The following is a 23,198-nucleotide window of genomic DNA, read 5'->3' on the forward strand; positions in this document are numbered from 1 at the left end:
ATAAACCACAGAAGAAGATATAACCACATTCCAGGAATTAAAATAGGAGGGATTAGCATTAAAAGTATTCAACACCTCAAATACCTAGATTGTAATTATAGATGACAGACTCACCTGAAATCAGCACATTTCCTACATTAAGGGCATAAATTATCAAATTCAATGCTCAGTACAACAGCAGCTAAATAGAGGTATGCTTGCAAATGCTAAACATTTGGCATTCTGTTACTTGCAGAAAGATAGACTTTGCATGGGGCTTCCATATTGAGTTCACATATGAATGTGCATATGATAAATCAACCTAGATTGACACAATGCCATTTTTACTAAGCATCTGTAAGGGAAAATGCACATTGCCCAAGTGCCCTGAATATGCTGGCTGGGTTGTCCCTACCTTATCTTCTGACATAATGAGAATGTACAATATTTTGGACACAGATATTAAAATGCAACACAACAGTGTGGAACTGTCCCTAGTATCACAGAGATTATTAGTCAAATATAAAGTTAACAACTGGCACCCAGCAGAATTTAGCATTCAAGTTAAAGTGAAACCACTGGCAGCACTGAAAAATCATGCTTTGTATACAGATGGCTCCAAAGTAAAACAGGGTACAGGCAGTGGTTCCTATGATATGCTAGGATAACATGCAATCCAGATCTGGTCATGAAGGCTAAGTCTTTGACAACCCAACCAACAAGCCAAGCTGGCTGCTCTCAGCTAATATGATTCTGTACCCAGACAGAACAGCCATTCAAGGCCTAGCCATTTAAGGCCAAAGATGCAAACAGGGTTGCCACTCAAACAGGAGAATGAAATTCCCTGACTTTTCCAGGTTTTCCAGGTGTGTTTCAAGAAAATTCCAGTCTATCCGCGTAATGTACGTTGGCTGTGCTAAGAGGTAAATTAATTATGGTATTACTTGTATTGTGTAGCAAATTCACTTAATTATTCAATAAGTCCCAGAGGACATTTATTCTTAATTATTCTTGGTATACTTTGTTTGATAATTTTGTTTAGTTTTCCACTTAAGAAACTTAATAAAATTTAAGATATATATATTGGATAACAAATGTATGTTTTATTTAATTATTACTCATGATCATCACCAGTTCAATATGAGGCTAATCCGGTCCTTATAAATCACAACGCAATGCTAAATAGTTAGGTTAGATTTTAGGTAAATTTAATTTGCGTGAGGTATGTTCTTAAAAGGCACCTTAACACTTGAAAACACAAATATAATTATAATAGTTGCTGTTTTCTCCACTGAAAATTGAGATTAGAATCTTCCCAATCTGGAATAAAATAAGGCTTTTTTTTGCAGACATTCTGCAGCTAAACGAAAGAAAGAAATCTATTTTAATAAATTGAGGTATTTTATATTTATTTCACAGCATACATAAGGAAAAAATATGTGCATTAAATTTCGTGATGGTATGTCATCATACTGCTATAATTAATTTCAGGATTATGCCAGAGAAAATTTCCTGAAGTTTGGAAATATTATTTACTAATAATAAATAAATTTAGAGGGAAGAAGCAACATTAAATTATATGAATAACATAAAAATAATTACTTAAAAATTGAATTGGAATAATCAACGATATTTTAGCGAATATAGTTATATTACATGGCTAGCCTAGACTGATTACTATTTTTTTTATTTTACTGCAAAATGGCAAGGTATTTATTAAAAAGAAAAAAAAAAAAAAAAAAGGTTTAAAAAAGATTTTGCGGTAAAATTCTAGTATACGGTAAGGCTTTGGCACGATTTTGAAAATTGTCGCCAAGACCAAAATGACCCGTTTACTGCGCACCAAGATGTCGCCAAATCACATTATTATTCTAACCAAAGAATGTCTATGTAAAGAAGAAAAGGTTCCATACAAGTAAAATGCTAGTACGCCGCTAGAATGCGGAGGGAAAATTTGCCAAGGGATTTGGCGACGGAACCTGGCGGCCAGAATTTCCCTCTCCGCGATGTGTACAAAAAATTGAGAAACACGTGTTAAGAAGAAACGCTCTTTAACAAAAAGAAAACTACGAAAATCCGTTTTTAAATTATTGCGAAAAATCCAAGAAGAAACGTTTTATCAAAGGATGTTTCTTTTCGTAGTTTTTTTTTTCCCCTGAAAATAACCAATCCATGAATTAATTTACTTGCACCAAAAAATATTTTCTTTTCCTTAAAGTTTAACCACTTGCGCTAAGACTAAACTTCACAGTTGCGGTGCCGTGCGCTACAATATAACAAGCCGTAAAGTGTCTCATTTATGCTGCTCCGCATCTGCGAGTGCAATCTAGAGCTGTAACTCGAGAAATAAACAATCTCGTTGTTAGGCGACGTTTGCACCACGTTATTTTCATTTTTGCGATAAATGCTTATCGACGTGGTGTTCACGTCGCTCGCGGTTTGAGACAAAAGCATCTTGACGTGCGTGGCACGTCTTTTTAGCGCAAGTGGTTAAAGAAATTTTAAACGATATTCATTTTATGAACTCTTGATAACGTGACCTTCGAACTTCGACACTGGTTTCGAGCTTTGGCAACAGATATATCAGACATGCACAGCTGTTTTCCCTCTATTATGGAACGGAGCCACAGCCACGTCTGTTGCAGAGAGGTTTTCCTTCTTTACAATACATATTCTTTGATTGTAACCTCCATGGTACCGTATACTAGGATTAAACCCATTTTGTTTTATACGAGAACAGGTACTTTCTTTAGTTCATGCACTGCACATGCGATTCTCGAGAATATTGGAAACCAAAAGTTGCGGGAAAGTTGCTTTGCCTTTCTAAAAGACAATCAAATTGGAGCTGCGAAAATTGGCTCTATGCCAGCTACCCGAATGACACTCACGTGATACATAATTCGCCAAAAAAGTTACCTCTTCCGACGTCGGCGCAAAAATCGCTTTTTTTGGCGGGATCGTTGTATGAACTTCCCTGACTTTTCCAGATTTTGACAAAAATACTTAAATTCCCTGACTTTTCCCTGAATATTTTGGTCATTTTTCGAATTCCCTGACTTTTCCCGGTTTTCCAGGTAGCGTGGCAACCCTGTGCAAAACATGCACATATTGGAGATTTTGGTAAAGAAACAGCCGATGAAATAACAAAATAGGTAGCTATGGACCAAAACACCAGGATGCTCTTCATCCATGCTCATATATGAAACCAACTGTTAACTCATGAAAAAGTGACAGAATAACAAAATGAGGACTTAACAAGAAGACGAATGTTCAAATACACGCCTAGAATTAGCATGGAGCACAAACGTGGAACAGCAGAGCTAACTCATTTCCCCACAGGTCATGGTTATATGAGTTACTTAAACCACTTCCAGACATTGTGGCAGTGATCGATGTATATGCAGGACCACTGGTGACTCAGATCACTACATCTGTAATTGCCCGAAAACAGTGAGATTTCACCTTCGGAAACAAGCAGATGAATACTGCTACTTTTGAGCTAAAAACGCTTTCAACACTCTGCATCCATTAAGCATATTAAGGAATGCACCAATATTTCACTTTTTATTTCTAACAATTCAGAAAAACATGGTACAATTGCGGCTTTCATGTCGAAGCTGCATGTCATCCTGGCTAATGCTAGCTAATGAACATGGTTGCTAGCTAATGAACTTATCACTGGATTAGTTCATTAGCTAGTAACTCATTGTATTACACACTAATACTATCCGCATTAACATGCATATATACATCTGTGTTTTCATACATGTATTATACACTAATACTATCTGCATTAACATGCATATATAAGTCTGTGGTGTATCAGTGTCAATGGAACTTACTTGCTTATTTGTAATAGCAATGCATTCTTATTTCCACACTAGAACCCATGTCCATGAGATATCAGAGTCGCAATACTTACAGTGCTATTATCAGTATACATTTCCCCAACTTGTACATACCTATTGCATTCACAGCGATATTCATATGCTATATGAATATATTGCAATATCTGTATAACCGTCTTAGGGGTTTCTGCTTCAACATAATAGCTTGTCTAGCTTACATTTTTAGTGATTCTTGTAAACACATGCATTTATTTACAAATTTATTTTGTCTATAATAAAATCGGAGTATCTGTATATTTGTACTAGAAATGTCTGGATCAACATATTTATTTGAACCAGATAATGTATTTTAATAGTGATTGTACATATAGATGTATTTAATATCTGTAATGAAATTTGTATCTGTATATTTGTATGAGAAATATCTGCATCAACGTTTGAACTAGTTTATGTACTTTTAAAAGTAAATGTGTATGTACAATTTATAATGTCTGCAACAGAAACTGAGTATCTGCATCTATATACATATACACATGCATACATACACGTTTACAATGTCTGTAACAAAAACTGAGTCCTGCATATATGTATTGAGAGTGTTTACATGACAAATTTATTCGAAACAATGTGTTTTAACAGTAATTGTATATATACATGTAATTATTTATAACATCCGTAACAGAATTTGGTAGCTGTACATCTGTATTAGTGATGCCCACATCAACTATTTAGGACTAGTTTATGTGACTTTAAAAGAAAAGGCGTATACACAAGTTTATGTACAAATTAATAGCGTCTGCGACAGAAATTCCGAAATATGAATTCCTCAATTGAATGATTGATGGGTTTGTACACAGTGACAATGCTTCATACCAGCACATTGCTCCCATTACCCTTCCAAAATTTTACTCTCTTTATAGTTCACATTCCAATTTTTAAACCTTCATTATTTTACCCTGCAAAGGCAGACTTTGAGGAACATAATCTACGATAAGAAATAGTTATACTTGTCAACAGGACTTAAACAGACTGGCAAGTACCTTTCCCAAGTGGACAGGCTGTCTTGCTGCCAGAGAAAAGAAAGCAGTTGAATAACATAAAATTTAATCGCCTTCCAATTAAAGAAATTTTATGTATTAATAATATATTTTTAATAAATAATGTGAAATGAGTACCACAGTTTATTAGCCCAAAGGGCTATTAATTTTGTTTTGATATTTTGCATTGATTCACTATAAATGTCAGTTCACTTTTCAAATTGTTGCCACCAAATATTATCGTCCTATGTTACATTTAAAGAAATTAAATACTGAAGAACCTGCATAAAAGTATGTATGTTTCTCACATTGTGATAAAAACAACTGTCCCTAGAGCCATCAAATTTTGAATAATGTAATCTTCCACTGAATATGGGCATCTGGAAGCGCTAATTTGGAATATAAAATTTGTTCTATTATCGATTTCATATTTTATAACGCTTCAACAAATTTTTTATTAACAAACTAAACGATTTCAAAGCGAGCAATAGCAAAACTGTACGGGGGCGGAGAGAAAAAAAAAAAAAAAAAATTTTTATCTCTAGCGTGAGAGACTGTGTATCGAAAATTATAAAGATATGCTCATTTTAAAATTATTTTACGGTATTGCTGTTGAATTGAATTTTATGGTTTAAGTGCAAAGAACATGATATTTAATACATGCAGGTAACACATAAAATGTTTAAAAAAGTCCGTTTGGGCATAATGTATAATCTGAAAGCTTTTAGATTTTTTTTTTTAAATTATTTCTGTAGTATTAATAAATCTAAATCAATTTTGATTGGCACATACTATGGGCAGTCAAAAAGGTTCCCGAAATTTCATTGTTACTTTTCATCACCACAAATTATTAATTAATTTTTTTTAGTAACGGAATTCACAATAGGCAGTGAAGTTGAAGGTAGGAGTGTGTGGTGATTAGTTGGTGTGATGTTGAAGTTCGAGCAAATTGGGGAAATCTGCCTCAGGAACTTTGTTAGCTTACAAACAGTTTACAGTAAATGTTAATCACAGTTTACAGCAATCTTTTAAAGATAACTGCCATTTACGAATGGTTTTTAAGATCTGAGGATGGATAGGAATCACTGAAAAACAAGTGCGCAGTGGAAGACCTTCAACTTCCAGAAACAAAGAAATGCTCGAACAACTGAATAAATTAATCAGATCAGAGCAAAGAATGACCATCAACGAGTTGGCATAGAAAGTGTGGATCTCTCATGGATCCATTCATGCAATCCTGTCAGATGATTAAATGATAAAATGTGCCAGTGTAAAATTTGTCCTGTGGTTGCTGAACCTGGATCAAATGGACTCAGGAGTTGACTGTGGCCGAATGTGTTGAAAAAAGCACTACGGACCTGATGTTTCTTGAGACAATTCTTACTAGTGATGAGACCCACGTGTTATGACTAGAAGACAAAGATGCAATCATCAGCATCATCCTCTCCTCAACCAAAGAAACCACGCCATGTTATATTCCAAACAAAAGTGATGCTCATTGCGTTTTTTGACAATGAAGGTGTGGTACACAATGAATTTGTACCAACTGGACAAACTGTTAATGATCCTTTTTACATGCAAGTTTTAAAAATACTCAAGCCATCTGATGGTAACATCCTGCAAAATGGCAAGGAAGATCGTCACTGCATCATGACAATGCTCCTTCCCATACACCGTCTGTTGCGCAAACCTGGCTCATAGAAAATAACATTTCAGTCCTCCACCAACTTCCCTATTCACTGGATTTAATATCATCTGATTTCTTGATGTTCCCCCAAGATCAAATTTCGCATCAAATGTAAATTGTTTTGTGACTGTAGAAGATGACAAAACCAATGAATGGCTGAGATTCAGAAGATACCACAACAGGACATTTTCTTTGTTTCCAGAATGGCAGGAATGGTGGAGCAGGTGTGCGTGTTCTGAAGGATTGTACTTTGAAGGCGATTACTAAATGTGTAACTATATTGTGGTAATAAACAGTTACAACAAAATTCCAGAACCTTTTTCACCACCCCTCATATACCCGCAATATGTTAATATCAATAAACAATGCTCGTTTGATTGGAACAATATGTTATGGTTTATATATGCAGCAATATGCTACATTGATTGATGCAAAATAGTTATGAGCTTCAAGCAAAGTACCACTTCTGGTCGTCCAATTTTATGAAAAATCTAATCAATTTGTTATATGAAAGCAGACAGCTTAAATAAGGAAAACAGAAATTTTTAGAAGTTTGATTTAAGAATGATCACAGACGAAACAATCATCACACACATACACATAGACAGACATCACTATCAAAATAATAAAAACAAGTTGTAGAGACCCTAATTCATGTGTATTTATTAAAAACTCTCATTCAAACACATTACCTTCCTTACCTATGTATGCAGGTTGGAAGGAAGCCAAAATATGTTAAAACACACATTTCTGCCAAATCTTCAAATTGGGAGTGCAAATAATTAGAAAGCAATGCATTTAGTTCTGCAGTTCCGATTAAAAACGAAATTTTGCAAACACAGCAAGAGAGTTTATGACTATATTGAAAATTAAATTTCAGCAAGATTTAAAAAATCTAGATATTTGTAACAATAAGTCCGCATATTCTATTTAGCCTTTTAGACATAGCTTTCCCAATATAAAATAACAGTTGCCATTTGGTAAAAGATAGATTATTCACTTACACTATTTGCCATCAACTTGATCCTTTGAGTAGCAGTTTCATGGGCTCTATACAAATCAATACAGCTTGTGATATCAGGATTTAAAATATTTCCATGCTCGTCTCTGACAACCAAATCTAACCCTAAATACCTAGAACAAAGATTAAAGATAAAGAAGTTTTCAAACTATGTAAGTGAAAGTTTCAATGAAAAGAAAAAAAAAAGCATACGATACTAAACCATATTTTTTGTAATTTCCCTAGACAAATATAACAACAAATGAATAGCTAGGAAAGTATAAAAACTAAATTTATCTCATTTATTACCATAAAGCAAATCAAAGAATATAAGAAATAAGTATTCAAACCATTTAAAAGTAAATAGGGATTTTAAAAAGAAATATCCAATTCTCAAAAGTAATTTATGTTAGTATACACTTCTAACAAATATTACTCTTTTAGTATTTCAAAGTAAAACTGTGAAGCTTCTTATATAAGCGGCTTAAGTGTTTGTCGCCGACAGTTTATTGTTGCCACTTGAAAAAATGAGCGTGAAAATTAACGTTTTCGTAGTTTTAATCAATATCTCAGCCAATTAAAGTTGTACGAAGATGAGAACGGTATCGATGGATTCAGAGAATTTTTTGGAATTCGAGGATACGCGTCTTGAATTTCAACTCGGCGCCGTTGCGCAGGTTTTCGAGAAAAAAAAAAAAATTTTTGGCACGTAGCCAAATCCCTCTAATAGGGAAAACCCAAGAAACAAAGTCGAAAATATAGCGAAAACGCAGGGGAAAATTAGTTTTTAATTAATATCTTGGCTAATTAAAGTCCCATGAAGACGCGAATGGTCAAAATGGCATGCAGAATCCAACGGTGTGCTTTGCTAAGCCTGAGAGCCAGCCGTTTCGGAGGAGATAATGTTACTTCACCCCATATATATATGTGGCTTAAGTGTCTGTTTGTCGCCGATAGTTTATTGGTTGCTTGTGTAACTGTACTACCAATGTGGTGAACTCGCCATGGCACAGGGTTGCCGTTTCAGTTGAGACGTAGACAATTTCCTGTAAAACTTGGCTTTGCTATGGACATCAATAAGTCTCAGGGCCAAATGCTTAAGCGTGTTGGCATTTTTTTTACCTGAGCCTGCATTTGGACACAGTCAACTTTATGTCACCTGTTCAAGAGTTCGTGAAGAACGGACATAAAATTAAAAATAATTGGCGGTTCTCTGCAAGGCGAGTTAAAAAATGATGGAAAGATCTACACAAGAAATGTTGTGCACAAAGAGATCTTTGACATGTGAATTAACATTTTATTATTTAAATCACCTTTATTTATTGATCTAGCGGTGGCTCTTAAGAAATGTACTGCCAGCGGTTTATTTCATTGCACTCTACTTTGAGCAATCAAGCAAGTAGAAGGGGGAAACGCCGTGGGGCAGTAATCAAAGGGGTGTCCTCGCCGCTTGTCCTGGGTAATTCAGTTTGAATTAGCAGACACCTTTGCACAAATCATTTTAATTGCAATTTATAATATCTAGAACAGCGGTCATTTTGTATGACCATCGGGCTTTCTAGCATTAATTATAATGAATTGAAAAATGTACAAAATTGATATTTATTATAATGTGTAATCACATGATTACTTCAACATTCTACATTTCTCAACATTTTATATTTGAAAGCAGTTCAAATGAAACAATACACGAGAACAACTCAAAGAAAGAGTGCAAAACAGCTCAGTAACAGATTGAGAAGAGAGTTATAGGGTTGTATCAATGTAATACTAATAAATATGTACTTCAGACCCTGCTAGACTGTCAAGTGAGATATCGTTCCATCTGAAAATGTCCGATGCAAATTTTAAATAAAAATTTTCATTTAAGCTTGAATTTAACAAAAGCAATAACTTGTGTATACAAGCGAAACTCTGCAACTTGCACATATTAAAACAATATACAGTTAAATTTACAATTTAAAAAGGGATTATAGCCAGAAACTACACAAATTCGCCCACTGCATGCTCAAATTTAATTCAGTGTTTTAACTTTGGCTAGCAAATGGCTAATATTGGAATACTAAAGGCACAGCTGGGCAACAGAAAGTAAAACTGCGAGCATCACTACCAAAAGCTCTATCTATAAAACATTCAAAATTCTTACCTTAACATTTTATCTCATTTACATCCAGGACAGGGCTAACAAAAGGAAGAAGTAATAGTACAAATTCAGATCATAAAAATGAATAAATTAATATGAAATAGCTTGTAAGTATTTCTTGATAAAACTGTACCAGATATGAAGTGGATAAAATATTTGCCACACAAAAAACAAAGAGATGTCTTCATTTGCTTTCAATTTAAGAAGCCTAATTTTTGTTATGTGTACAATCAGTCAAAAAAAGGGGGTGCAATTCTATATATTCTGTTCCAATCAGTAAATGGATGAAATGCAACATACACTTTTCATGTCTTGAAAGGGTGCCCTAGGATATATATTACATTTATATATGACACTTTTTTAACATCTACAAAATTGAAAGTTTTCTGAAATGACATGCTGATTTTTTTCCATATTTCGATTCTAAACCTCAAATTGTGCCAAGTGCCATGCTTTGTAAAAACTGTAAAGTTTTTTTTTTTTTTTTTTAAATTATTAAAATTTCAAAATGTTAATTCTGCAGCGCAAATGTGGCTTCTATTTAATAATAATGTTTTTAAATAATTAATTTCTCCTTTCACAATTGAAAATTTAGGTTTAACCTAAATAAAATCCATACATGTTTTCTGATTTATTTTAAAAATTTGTATTTTTAGATAATTTTTACAATTTTTTGAAAAAAACTTTGAATTATAATACATCAAAATTTCACCATCATTTTATGGTAGTAGATGTATTTCTAGGCATATCAGGAAAAATCAAGAGTTTTTAACCTTCCAGCACACGCGCGTCGTAATTTTTACGACATCTGTTATTTTACTGTTCTTGCCACCAAAAACGACAGAAATCGGTGAATATTGATAATAAATTTGTTAAGAAATAAAATATTAGTCTTATTTTTGCAAAATACAAATGATATCACATTCAAATATAAGTAAATTATTTTTAAGTTCTTATGTTAGCGAGATGGAAATGCAATGATGTATTTCATTACAGAAAAGTTTAAATTTAATATTTAGTAATTATATTTTAAAATCGAAGCTAATTTTAATATTCATCAAAGACAAGTATAGACAATAAAAAAGGAAAACACACCTTGCTAGGAAAAAAGTAGGTTTAGCATTACTTACTTCTACAAGGAAATTTACTTCTTACTGGTTACAAAAACGCACTTTAAATGAACTTTAATGTTTCTATTCATTTCTAAAATATATAAAGAAAAGAAAAGAAGGAATGGAAATCGTTACTGTTCTCCCATCCAAAGGTTTCCTTGCTTCCTTTTCTTCATCAAAGAAGTCCTGAAGAATCCGAGCAAAATCAGCTGATTGCACATATTTTTTTGCCATGAAAACCGATATAAAATTTACAGAGCCAAATGTATTCAGATTAAAATAATACATGGTAATTAATAACCCAAAATTACAAAATATTTGAGAAAAAATATATTTTTTGAATTCTAAAACACGACCACACGCGTGTCGTAACTTTTACGAAAAGCTGCCACGTAGCACGAAAGCCCAGTTAAAAAAAAAAGTCAAATGACTTTCTGTTGGCACATTCCATGACGTGGGGAAGGGTAGAAAGGAGGAATAGAAATGACCTTCAGCTGTCTCAGCTTCGATATGCGAAAAATGTGCATTAAAAACTGGATTTGTCATAAATTTTGCACATATACGCGTGCTAGAAGGTTAATTCAAAATTTTCAAAGATATACCCGAATTTATTGGTGCATTCTGAAATTTGGCACAGTTGTGATAAGCAATAACAAAACCAAATGTGGTTTACACACTTTGCTATAATTTTCAATGAACTGCAACAGTTATTTTTAATGCCTTCATAGAGGGTTTTCCTAAGAGATGGTTACTCATGTTGCATATGGAAAAATTGTAAAAACTGACCACACAAACACCTCATTTGCCTAGGTCACGCTCCGAGACAAACTATCAGTATTCACTAGTCTTTTCTTTTCAACCACTGTGGAGCCACTTAAATTAGGAATAAATCTCTAATTTACTATTTGATTTGCAAATATTTAAAATATTATATTCTTAGGCACACACACACACACACACACACACAAAAAAAAAAAAAAAAAAAAAAAAAGAGAGAGAGAGAGAGAGTTTAAATTTTGCTTAATACATGAATTTTTAAACTTCTGAGCCATAGTGCAAATGGATGTTGGGTTACATTTGCTATTATTCTATTTACTTAGCATTCTTGGAATCAAAGCTAAAGATGGGATGATTATCTCCCTGCATTATTCACAAAAAGATTTATCAGGTGTTCAGTGGCAGTAGGTTTACCTTAGAAGCTAAGGCATAAAAATAATGCTGAAATTTTTACAAGTTTGGTTGACTTAAATAGCCAGGAATTAAGCAGATGACTTTTAAGCTTACATTATTCAGTCAAAATCCATTCTATTACGTGATAATGCATCTTCCCACCAGTCAGGTACTGTGTCTTGAAAATAAGTTTGTGTATTCGTGCATGTTCTCCAGGTTCATGCATGATAGTTATGTACCGTAGCATGTAGTTTCAAACTAAGTATTTAACAATATAAACTAAGCTTTAAGAGTTTGATGGTTTGTGATTTTATTTCATCTTTTAGTAAAAATATAAATATTTATATTATTAACCTTCTCGCAAAGTATGTTTCAAATAACTAGTTTTTCCTCATATTATTACAGATAATTTTTTTAATATTCTCCTTATTATATCAGCTACTGAACTTATAAATTATCAAAATTATATGATTTAGAACAGATGCATCTTGGATTAGTAGGTGACACAGAATAAATACTGGATTCTGTTGACCAGAAAAGCTTGGGAAATGCTTTATTTCTCTAGCATTTTATAAGCACATTTTAACTCAACTATTTATTCTCCGAGTTCTATTTTAAGCTTAATTTTTATCTAAAATATCTAGAAATGAAAAGCAGTCTCCCTGAAAGATACTTCTCCCTGAAGTTTGAACTTAATAAGAATATAAAAGTTAACAAAATGTATCTGTCAAAAAAACTGAATATTCTTGCGTCAACACTGAAAACAAATGTTTCTGAAAAAGTAGGAAACTGGAAGAAAGAATAATAGTTTTAAATGTTTTCATTGTTGATGAAACCAGTTTTGTTTTTCATCTCCTGCAATCAAAATGCCTAGCCTGTAAAGACACTAAGTATCATTGTCAAGTAAAGGTAATAAGTATCATTGTCAAAATAGTTTCCCTATATTACATTTACCGAATATTGATGAAACAGAAGGCGATACCTCTACTCATAAGAATGTCACAAAAACCAAGTTGTTTCAAAAGTGTTTATGGTATAGCGAATAAAAAAGGGAGCATGATTGTGGAAGTATTTGCAGGATGCCTCAAAGAAAACCATTACGGCATTAAGGTCTTCTTCAGGCAACATGGCATTATGAAGAAAAAAATAATAGCCAATTTTTTATTTATTATTTACTTTAATTGTAATTCCCCCCTTTTTTGGGGGGGAGAATAAAAGCTTTTTTTTTTTCTGTCCTGTTAGGCCCTGTTTAGACGAGGGCGTAAGGGGCAAAAGTGGTTAAAGCCGAGCTCCGTTGCCAAAGCAACCAGTCTCTGCTACGTCACAGAATCTGGTTTAGGGATCATGGCATAGGGTTCGAAGTTTTTAACTTTACGCCGAGTTTGGGATAAGCGTCGACCAATCAGAGCGAAGCGGCTTTCTTTAGACGATTTCGCTGTCACATCAAAAGCGACGTTTCTTTTTAACATGGAACACATTGTATCCGAATGAGTTGTAATCGTACCTGAACAAAATAATGAGTTGTAATCGTATCCGAACGATTCACTTATTTAAGAATAGTCAAAATAGTCAATTCAATGGTGTAAGCTTTGTATAAGTAATAAAAGATTAATCTTTTGAGAATATGCTCTTATGAATTCCAAGAAGGAAAAAAAAATGTAGTGAAATATCTTTAAAGCAGTCAAGAGTCTAGACAGTTTTGTCTCCTGTTGAAGTTCTGTTCTGTTTTTTAATTACGTTCTCCATGAAAGGAATTTACTTTTAATGAAACTGAATAGCACACATAATTTGTAACATGGACTATAATTTAATGAATAGTATTTATTATTATTATCCACTCTTTATTACTATCATTTGAATGGAATTTTGATCATTAAATTCATGCTCTTTCTCTGGTAGAAATTCCTGGATAAGTTATGAATGTTTATAAGTATTTGAAGACTTGGGTACCTAAAATTTGTCAATGTGAAATTACTTTTGAGATTTGGTCGTAAATAGAAATGACAGCATATGTTGAAATTAAATTCAGGGGTGCGGCTTATACATGCAAATTATTAGAAATAGGTGTATACAAACAGCTGGCAACACAGCAAAATGTATTTAATGATTGAGCATAAAATACATTGTTGGGTGAACATTTCCTAGTATTGTACTAGTTGTGGTTGCTCGTCATTGTGACCAATTGTGGGATACTAGTACTAATGATAATTGATACTGGTAGTGCAGCAAACTACTATAGTGATCGACAGGGACAGTGAATAAGGAGTGCTAAGCACACACGTTTCGCTGTCATAGAAACATGTTCCTTTTGATTGAAAATTTAAAAAATAATAATAACAATATATGGTAAGTACTGTTTTTAGCTTAACTGCTTTCACACCTGCAAAATGGAAAAATATTATATACAGGCTATCTATTAGTTATCCTCATGATTTTTTTTAATTAGGCATATTTAGAATATCGTATTTCTCCTAAGAGAAATTATATATAAAAATTGAAGAAGGTTTTATATATATAAATATGCATGTGCATGTTTATAGTATAGAGAGTACTACAGTACAATGCAGAAATATTCCATACTGCTTTGCACAGAAATATATGTGCCAACCAAGTATTGGTCTTTCAAAAAATATCTCTCGACCATTTCGTTCTTTTTCATTTTTTACCTTCTTCCGTTGCCTCTTGGTTAATGAGAAGGGCAGATAAAAGATCATTCTCTTGAGCCAGTAAAACTTTGTTGCGAGCTGAAAAAGCCAGGACACAACGAAAATAACAAGCAGAGCGAACGCGGGAAATCAATCGAGCAGGAGAACAGAGCAGGAAAGTTGTAGACATTCAACGCATGCGCAAATTTAGCTTCTCTCATTGGCCACGGCTTACACATTGTTCTCGCAGGTGTGAACAGGTCTCCCGTATTTTATGCCCTTATGACTATGCCTCTATGCCTTTATGCCCACGTCTGAAAGCGTCTTTATACTATTATATTTATATTAGATTTTTGTGATTTGAAAAATTTGAACTTATCTAAAAATATGAAATTATAGAAAACTAAAAATAGGATGGCAAAATTGTGAAAAGGTATGGCATAGCGATAAAACTGCGTAAAGCAGTAGAAAATTGTGTATATGCAGTATCATTCTAAATTAAAATGCTGGATATACATCTTTCTCACTTATATTATAAGATTTTATTTGTGTAGAAACTTAAATCAATATGAGAGATTAAAAAAAAATTATATCGATATTTCATTGCCCTGACTTTAGAAGAATTGTCATGAATTACATATTTATATTTATACTAAACTGTAATGCATATTTTTTCCCTTTCTATCATATTTTCCTTAAATGTATAGAAAACAATACATAGTTTTCTTCCAGAGAAAAAGACACAAAGAATTTCACATGTTGCAATTTTGCAATATTTTTAAATATTACTTACGCATTTCCCATGTCAATTTTTGCAGTAGCACGCTGCTTTAGTTCTTTAAGTTCATCCTATTAAAATACATGAGATGAATATAAATTTGAAGAGCTATTTAAATACATAATGAATGCAAACAATTATGTCACCAAATTTAACCACCTCTCATTCATTAATTATGTTAAAAATACATAATGTTACATTAACTATGAAAGCGGATTTTTTTCCTCCCCTTTCCTTCATACACTTTTTGGGGAAGGGGGGGTTGCAAAGTATTTAAGTTCACTTTATTGTCACTTATCTTTGAAATTTGTCACTCATTGTCACTTATCTTTGAAAAATCTAATTGCTCAAGGAATCGTACCAGTAAGTACATATTAAAATTAGCAGCATTTTACCTTTTCACACCACATGTAATCATATTTGTACTTTAGTTCAATAACACATCAAATTATTCAATAACAGGTTTCACACTGAAATTGAATTTTTAAATTCAATGATTTTCAATGACCAAATAAAATAATTTCTCTCATCAAATATTATAAACTAACTACCAAAGTGACTTAACATTTTACTACTCCAAAACAAATGAAAGAAATAGATACAGGAAATATACATCAAAACCAGCGACAGGAAAGGAGGCAAAGGTTTTAAAAATATATAAAATTCTGGAGAAAATTTTTAATTCTGCAAAAAAAATTTACAAAAGTAATATATGGTATAATAAATATTACTCTGGTGGTATCTCAAAATAAAATTCAGGAGTTTAAAATTACACATGGCCATTTAACATAATTTATTATAAAAGAGATTTAGCAGAAATTTCTTTCCTTATGCTAAAAATAGATTTTGTTAATGATACTCATAGGACAAACGATTATATTTAGTGCTATTTGAATTAAGAATAACTGATTTGTTATTCACATATTGAATAACTGATTTGTTCTTTTCTATCTTTCCTGACCTTTCTGGAAAAAAAAAAAAGATTTCCTATACCTTTCTGGGAAAAGTTTACATTTTCCTGATTTTTCAAGATTTTCCAGGTGAGTGAGACTACAGGGTTCGTACACATTTCCTTATATGAAAATTAAGGACTTTAAGGACCATCAAAGAAAAAATTAAGGACCTAGCAGCAAACAAAAAAATGAATAGAATAAAGCAATTATCCATGCAACCGACTTCATGCTTGTAATTTCACTTTAAAAAACTAACAAAAGTGTGTATTATGCACTATTATTAAATTCAATTTAATACTTACCATAAAACAATTTTGAAAATTAAACTAACTCCCTACAAGTTATGAAGTAGATAACATTAAATTAGGAACATAATTTCTTGAAAAACATGTATAAGTGTATTTTACACTAATAACAGTCACTATTTTAGAGATTTACATGATTATTATTCAACTTATTTGATATTTATTTAAACACAGTCAACTACTATTATAATCACAATGTAAGAATATTTTGCAGATTAAAATAACTGATTTGTAAAAATACAATTTATTTCCTTGGTTTTTTGAAAGATACTAGAATAATAAACTGTACAATAAAAGATACAAAACATTTGTGCTTTTTTTTAAATCTGAAATCTTCCTTTTCTTTAACTATTCTTCTAAGTTCATTTGCTTTGATAAACAAATCAATGTTCCTGCTGGTCTCATCTAAGCATCTGCTAAAGCATCTACTTCTTCATTAATATCTTTAATGTCCCTTTGAAGAAATTTTTCTTCTGCTTCATATAATCAATTTCTTCCTCAATAATATTTCTTTTCCTCTTTGAATTTTCAGATTTAGTTAAAGATTTTTGTTCTTCTAAATACTGAACGTTCTTCTAAATACTGAACTTCTAAATAACGAACTCCACTTCTTGCAGAAGCTGCTGCTGATCTCATTTCTTTATTAATTTCGATATTAAGAACACCTCCAGAAAAGTTTATGTAATCAAATACTGTGCATTGAAAAATGTATGATGAGTGACTTAAATTTTCATTTTCAATTGCTTTATTTACAGAGAAGCCCCTATACACAGAGGCCTGTTCATGTGACAAGATAAGAATACTTGTCACAGTGAATACTTGAATAGTGAAAATATGCATTTTTTACTATATATATATATATATAATTTATTTCCTAAACAATATTGATTAATTGATTATATTATCTCCTAAGTTTAATTAAAGTAGAATTATTTTAAAAGAGTGAATCCATACTGGTATGTTATATTTTGAAAGATGTATATATATATATATATATACAGTACAAAGTCCGAGATCCGGACATTTAATATCTGGAATGATCTAAAATCCGGACCACCAACCAATTGCGCATTAGATTTTTTTTCTCATCATAAAAAAAAACATGCCGGAAATCCCGATTCTTAATCTCAGTTTGGCGCTAAATAAAATATCTCATTATTGAAGAAATAATTATTTTAGCATAAATTTGTGTGATTAGTAACATGAATCCATAGCTGCGTATCTACTTAGCATAATCTCAAACCGAAACATCTGTTAATTTTACACCAACTAATATTTTATATCCTTGATGCCGAAATCGTGAATCATTATTTATTGTATTTTGCTTTCATCACCGCATGTTTATCAATGGATGACAACTTGAGTGATGAATCATGCAGCGACGCCAAATAAAAGAGTATTATCCGATTACAGATTTATGTTTAATGCGCTAAAATGTTGACAAGGGGAGATTTAGCAGAAATTTCTTTCCTTATGCTAAAAATAGATTTTGTTAATGATACTCATAGGACAAACGATTATATTTAGTGCTATTTGAATTAAGAATAACTGATTTGTTATTCACATAAAGCCAGAACCACCGCCAGAGCTCACATGGCCGCACCAGGCGGCAGAATTTAGCGAAGTTAAACAGAAGTTTTTCATTGCGATGACAATGCCCAATCATCAATCAATTAACGGAGGGTGAAATCTGTAGTATGGTTCTAAATCCAGAAAATACAGCTACCGATAGTGAAGAAAGTAACAGAGAGGTTACTGAACGAGAAAAAATTTTGATCAACAAGTTACTCGGAATTCTCGACACAGCAATTACAGGACTTGAACAATGGAACTTAATAACTCAACAAGAAATTATATGTCTATAGTATTAGTCTAAAGTATTAGCAGAGAAAACAAATCAAACAACTCACATTGAAAGAAATGTTTAATAAAGTAAACATATAAATATTAAGCTCTTTTCTTTTGTAAATTTTGATACCCTTTAAATCATAAATGCTTCATTATTTCATAAATCACGATTTCATATTTTCAATTTTATAATTTCTAATGCCATCTTAGTAGATTTAAAATGATCTAATATCCAGAAAAATCTCAAATCCGGGATCGCCGAAGTCCCGATGAGTCCAGACCTCGGACTTTGTACTGTATAAATATATATATATATAATACGGAATGTATATTTTCAGTTAAACTTCTACCCAATAACTTTAGTAATTCATGAAAGTTAATTTTGCATCTAGTTAATTCATGAAAATTAGTTTCTATTAGTTGTTTTCAGCTTTAAAAATATTAAAAAATTTTTAATTAGTTATTTTCAACTAATAATTGTATCGCCATTAGCAAAAATTATGCATTACTATCAACAACATAGGTTTAAACCAAATACTTAATTGTCTACTGAAGCTTCAAAATGTACTTCCGAACTTCACTTTTTCTCGGCTAGCGTTACCGAATTTGCCCTTGGCGACCTAAAATCGAAATGGAGTCGACAGATTTCCCGCGAAATCGATAACGGACCCTCTGCAGAAATAAACTCATAATCTCGATATCCCATACATATAGTATGTGCAAAAGAGAATAAACTCTGTAGAAGGTGATAAAAAATTAATTTATGGCTTAATTGAAACAAACACAGAAATTAAGCTAAGCAAAACCGTGTAAAAACAAATTGAAATGATAAAACGAAACTTAATTTTCATGTGAATTTTCAGCGCTGACTCTCCCATTCTAGAAATTTCAATTTGTTTCAGACAAAGACCACATTTAAGGATTGCCATCCATCAATATCCAGTCTTTGTAGTCAGCTTGATGAAGCCACAGTTTATTGAAAATGCACTTTCCAGGCATCTCGTTCCTATTGGCGTCGGAAGGGTTGTGGCCTTCCAGGTTGGAATTGCTCTAATTTTGGCAAATATTTTCAGAATCTCCCCCTCCCTTTTTTTTCTCGAGCACCTTCATCATCACTTTCACCTCTTAAAGAACTTCTGGCTTCACGCTTTCGTCACAGTCTCCCTAAATTTATGGATAACACCTGTTTCGAAAGATTGCGTGAATAGCCAATCAGACACCGATACTTTCGTTCGGGTAGCTAATTGTTTTTTTTAATCGTTTGCAACGCAAATCCGCCAACAGATTGGTTAAGAGCCGTGTAATTTTAATTCCATATTCATGAGAAATCGTAATTCACACTTAGAATGGCAATCATTAGAAATGATAAGAAATGTCAAATGAGCAAAATTAAGGACCATTTATTCATTTTGGCCAAAATTAAGGACTTTTAAGGACCAAAAATCATTTTTGAAAAAATTAAGGACTTCTAAGGACCGTACGAACCCTGGACTATTGAATAAGAAGATTTATAACTCTGACATCACAATCATACTAATGGGTATTTAACACTTTTGTTGTAAAATGCACAGGTGAATGATATGCTATCACTTAACAACCAATTACATACCAGTGCATGGCATGTTAACTCTTTGTTTTCAAGTTAGTCAGCTTCGGATGAAGTTTCATATACAGTCAAACGTCTTTAATCCAGACATCCGTAATAATCCAAACTATAATCCAAACTTCAAAGCTACAAACTTTCTGCGCATGCGTTGCGTCAACGCATGCGCATAATATTTTTACGCATGCACATAATACGTTTACGGATGTACGTTTAATGCATAACGGACGGTATAAGCTAAGCTAAAATTATCTAATTATCTATTTCAGTTAATGTTGCAGATTGCATTGTTCCTTAATATTCTAATTGGATCCGGCTTATTATTTTTTGCAGACTGTTAGAGCAATTTTATAAAAGTAAGCTTGAACTTTCGATTATATCAAAAAGAATTTCCAATTCTGGAGCTACCAAAGGATCTACAAAGCGAAAGCATGTTCTGATGTCCATCAAACAAAAAGTGGAATTGCTCAAAAAATGGATAAAGGCATATCCTTTGATTATCTAATCATTCCAAAATATGTTTATCAATTTCACGCTTGCTCTTCGGGGGGGGGGGACGCAACGTGCAATAAACTGGATGTTGATCTGTCAGCACTTTCATTATCTTCAGGGCAGATGTTTTTATTTTATTCGGCTTATAATTCCTTATTAAATGTAGTATTTCCTCTCGATGTACTCCGTCTTTGGTATGATTTAAATCAAATTCTTCGTCATTATAAATATCACAAATACACATCAAATAGTTTTCTGGTTGCAATTTTCTAATTTCGACTATGCGTAATGTATGCTTTACGCATGCGTGTGTTGAAAGAAATGTTTAATAAAATAAAAAAATAAATATAAAGCTTTTTTTTTGTGTGTGTAAATTTTGATACCCTTTAGATCATAATTGCTTTTTATTTCATAAATTATGGTTTCATATTTTTAATTTTATAATTTCTGCATGCCATCTTACCAGATTTAAACTGGTGATCTATAATCCGGAAAAAGCGATAATCCAGAATCGCCGAACCCCCGACGAGTCCGGATTAAAGACTTTTGACTGTAATTACTTTGGCAATAAATTTGTTCAACTATGCGAATGAATTATTAGAAGCTTGACAGGAAATATTAATGTTGTTAAATAGTAAAAAAAAAAAAAAAAAAAAAAAAAAAAAAAAAGAGAGAGCAACTGTGCATGCAAAAAAATATATGTAATTCCAATTGTTTAAAAATTTAATCTAAGATTTTAAATTGTTCCTTTAAAAAACAAAATGTTTCAATTTTGCAAAATAATTCAATATTTAATACTATAAATTATACTAGGAATAATATATAAGTACCTTTATGTACAGCATTAAATAGGAGTGAACAATTAATAGTAAGTTGTCCTGATATGCACTGCTGACCATCAAAATTTCTACATTAAGCAGGAAAGCAAGTAACATAATCTTATTCACTGTATACGTACATTATAATGGGAGAAAACCATGACTGAATCTTCAGATTGATTTGGGGCACACAGTGTGCAGAATTCAGCACACAGAATTGTCACCTCTTTCAGAAATGGCTGTAATCCAGCTGGACATCTAGTTAAACTGAGCTCGGATGGCAGATGTGAGTACTTCATCCTATGGCACTTCAACTCTACATCAGAGTTCATCATTTATAGTGGCTGGCAAATCATTGCATGCCAGACTCTTGGTAACCCATGGTCAGATTTTCTCAGTGGATGAAAGATCTGAAGACATGCTGGCCACAGTAACAGTTGTACACCCTCTGTACTGATGAAAGTCAGGACAGCAACTGCAACATGTGTATCAACTAGTTAAAAAATGGTGTCCACAGGCCGCAAAGATAGGGCACAGCTATGGGTCTTATCAGAGATGTAAAAGCAACTGTCTACATTACTGGCTATGCAAACAAGAGGTTACTGCCGAACCTTTCATGCAAATTTGACGTTTGTTGCATTCAACATTCCTAGTGTAACAACTTTAATTGCCAGCAGTGTAATATTAATACTTAATTTCACATTTACCAATGTATTTTAATGTTACATAAATTTTATAATTTTAACTTTCACCATTACAACAAGTTTTCCTTTTATTACAAAATTTGATTTAAAAAATAATTTCTGAAATTTAATAAGTAAATTTTTAACAAACTGAATTAATTTTCAAATCTAATTCATATACATTAAGACTAAAATTTGAAGCTACATTTATATCATGTTATATAAGAGTATTTATTATCACATCCCCCCCATGCTGTAATTGCTTAGCACGCTCAATTACCAATTTGGAGCTCTGTTGTTTGAATCTTGGAAAGGTCACAGTTGATTTATAGTATCTTCCGGCTTTGTAAAACATAAGGATTCTCTTCAGTGATGTATAAACTAAAATATGAGGGAAAAAAGTTCAGCATCACCTTACTATCCTTAACTACAGACGAAATTGTCCAGTTCATACTCAGATATTGTATGATATATCCTGAAACATGGCTGAACACATAACCCAACATCACATTCAGCAAGCACCTTGATCACAAGATTCAGAGCGAATTCTTTCTTGGTGTGGATTATGCATTTCTTAGCAGCAAATTTTTTCTCCCCCTCCTCCTTTTAAAAAGTTAATGGTACTAGATCTGGAAAGTATTCAGCAGTAAGTCGCTGATGAGTGTCAAAATGTAATTTTTGTGTTTTGCCAGGTTACGGAATTGTAACATGAAATTTCTGAAAAATGAGTTCGACCAAATTCATGTGGAAATAATAACTGCCAATGCTTGGAAATTATTTATTGTGTAAAGTGAAGGCTTTCCAAACAACCATGTCTAAAATAAGGCATAAAATTGTTCTGGCATAAAATGTCTACTAATTCCAGAAACAGATCAAATTTGTCAGCAATTGTACAAAAAACGTTTCCCCAAAAAGATTCAATAAGCGATATCATTAATTTTGTAGCAGGTCCACAATTTCCAAATTTTTCATCAAATATAGTACTTTTCCTGTATACATAGTTGCATTGTAAACATATTCTGACTTTGCTTCAGTAAGTACAAATACCTTTGCTTCAAAAAGCAAGTTCTTTTCAAAGGTATGTATCGTATCCATGA

General features: G+C 32.4%; 1 protein-coding gene across 2 annotated transcripts in view; it reads right to left on the minus strand.

Moving 5' to 3' along the window:
• mbc (dedicator of cytokinesis protein myoblast city) overlaps nucleotides 1-23,198 on the minus strand; it is a 252,717-nt gene that overhangs the window by 158,551 nt on the left and 70,968 nt on the right. For both annotated transcript variants that reach the window (XM_085811171.1, XM_085811170.1), the window contains exons 6-7: nucleotides 15,415-15,470; nucleotides 7,556-7,685 (exon numbers count right to left, since the gene is read on the minus strand). In XM_085811171.1, coding sequence (XP_085667297.1) covers nucleotides 7,556-7,685; nucleotides 15,415-15,470 — 186 coding nt within the window. The remainder of the gene's footprint in view (nucleotides 1-7,555; nucleotides 7,686-15,414; nucleotides 15,471-23,198) is intronic.

The sequence above is a fragment of the Stegodyphus dumicola genome, chromosome 2 (assembly GCF_044657685.1).
Source record: "Stegodyphus dumicola isolate Sdum_Otavi_A_Nest chromosome 2, ASM4465768v1".
NCBI lineage: Eukaryota > Metazoa > Arthropoda > Arachnida > Araneae > Eresidae > Stegodyphus > Stegodyphus dumicola.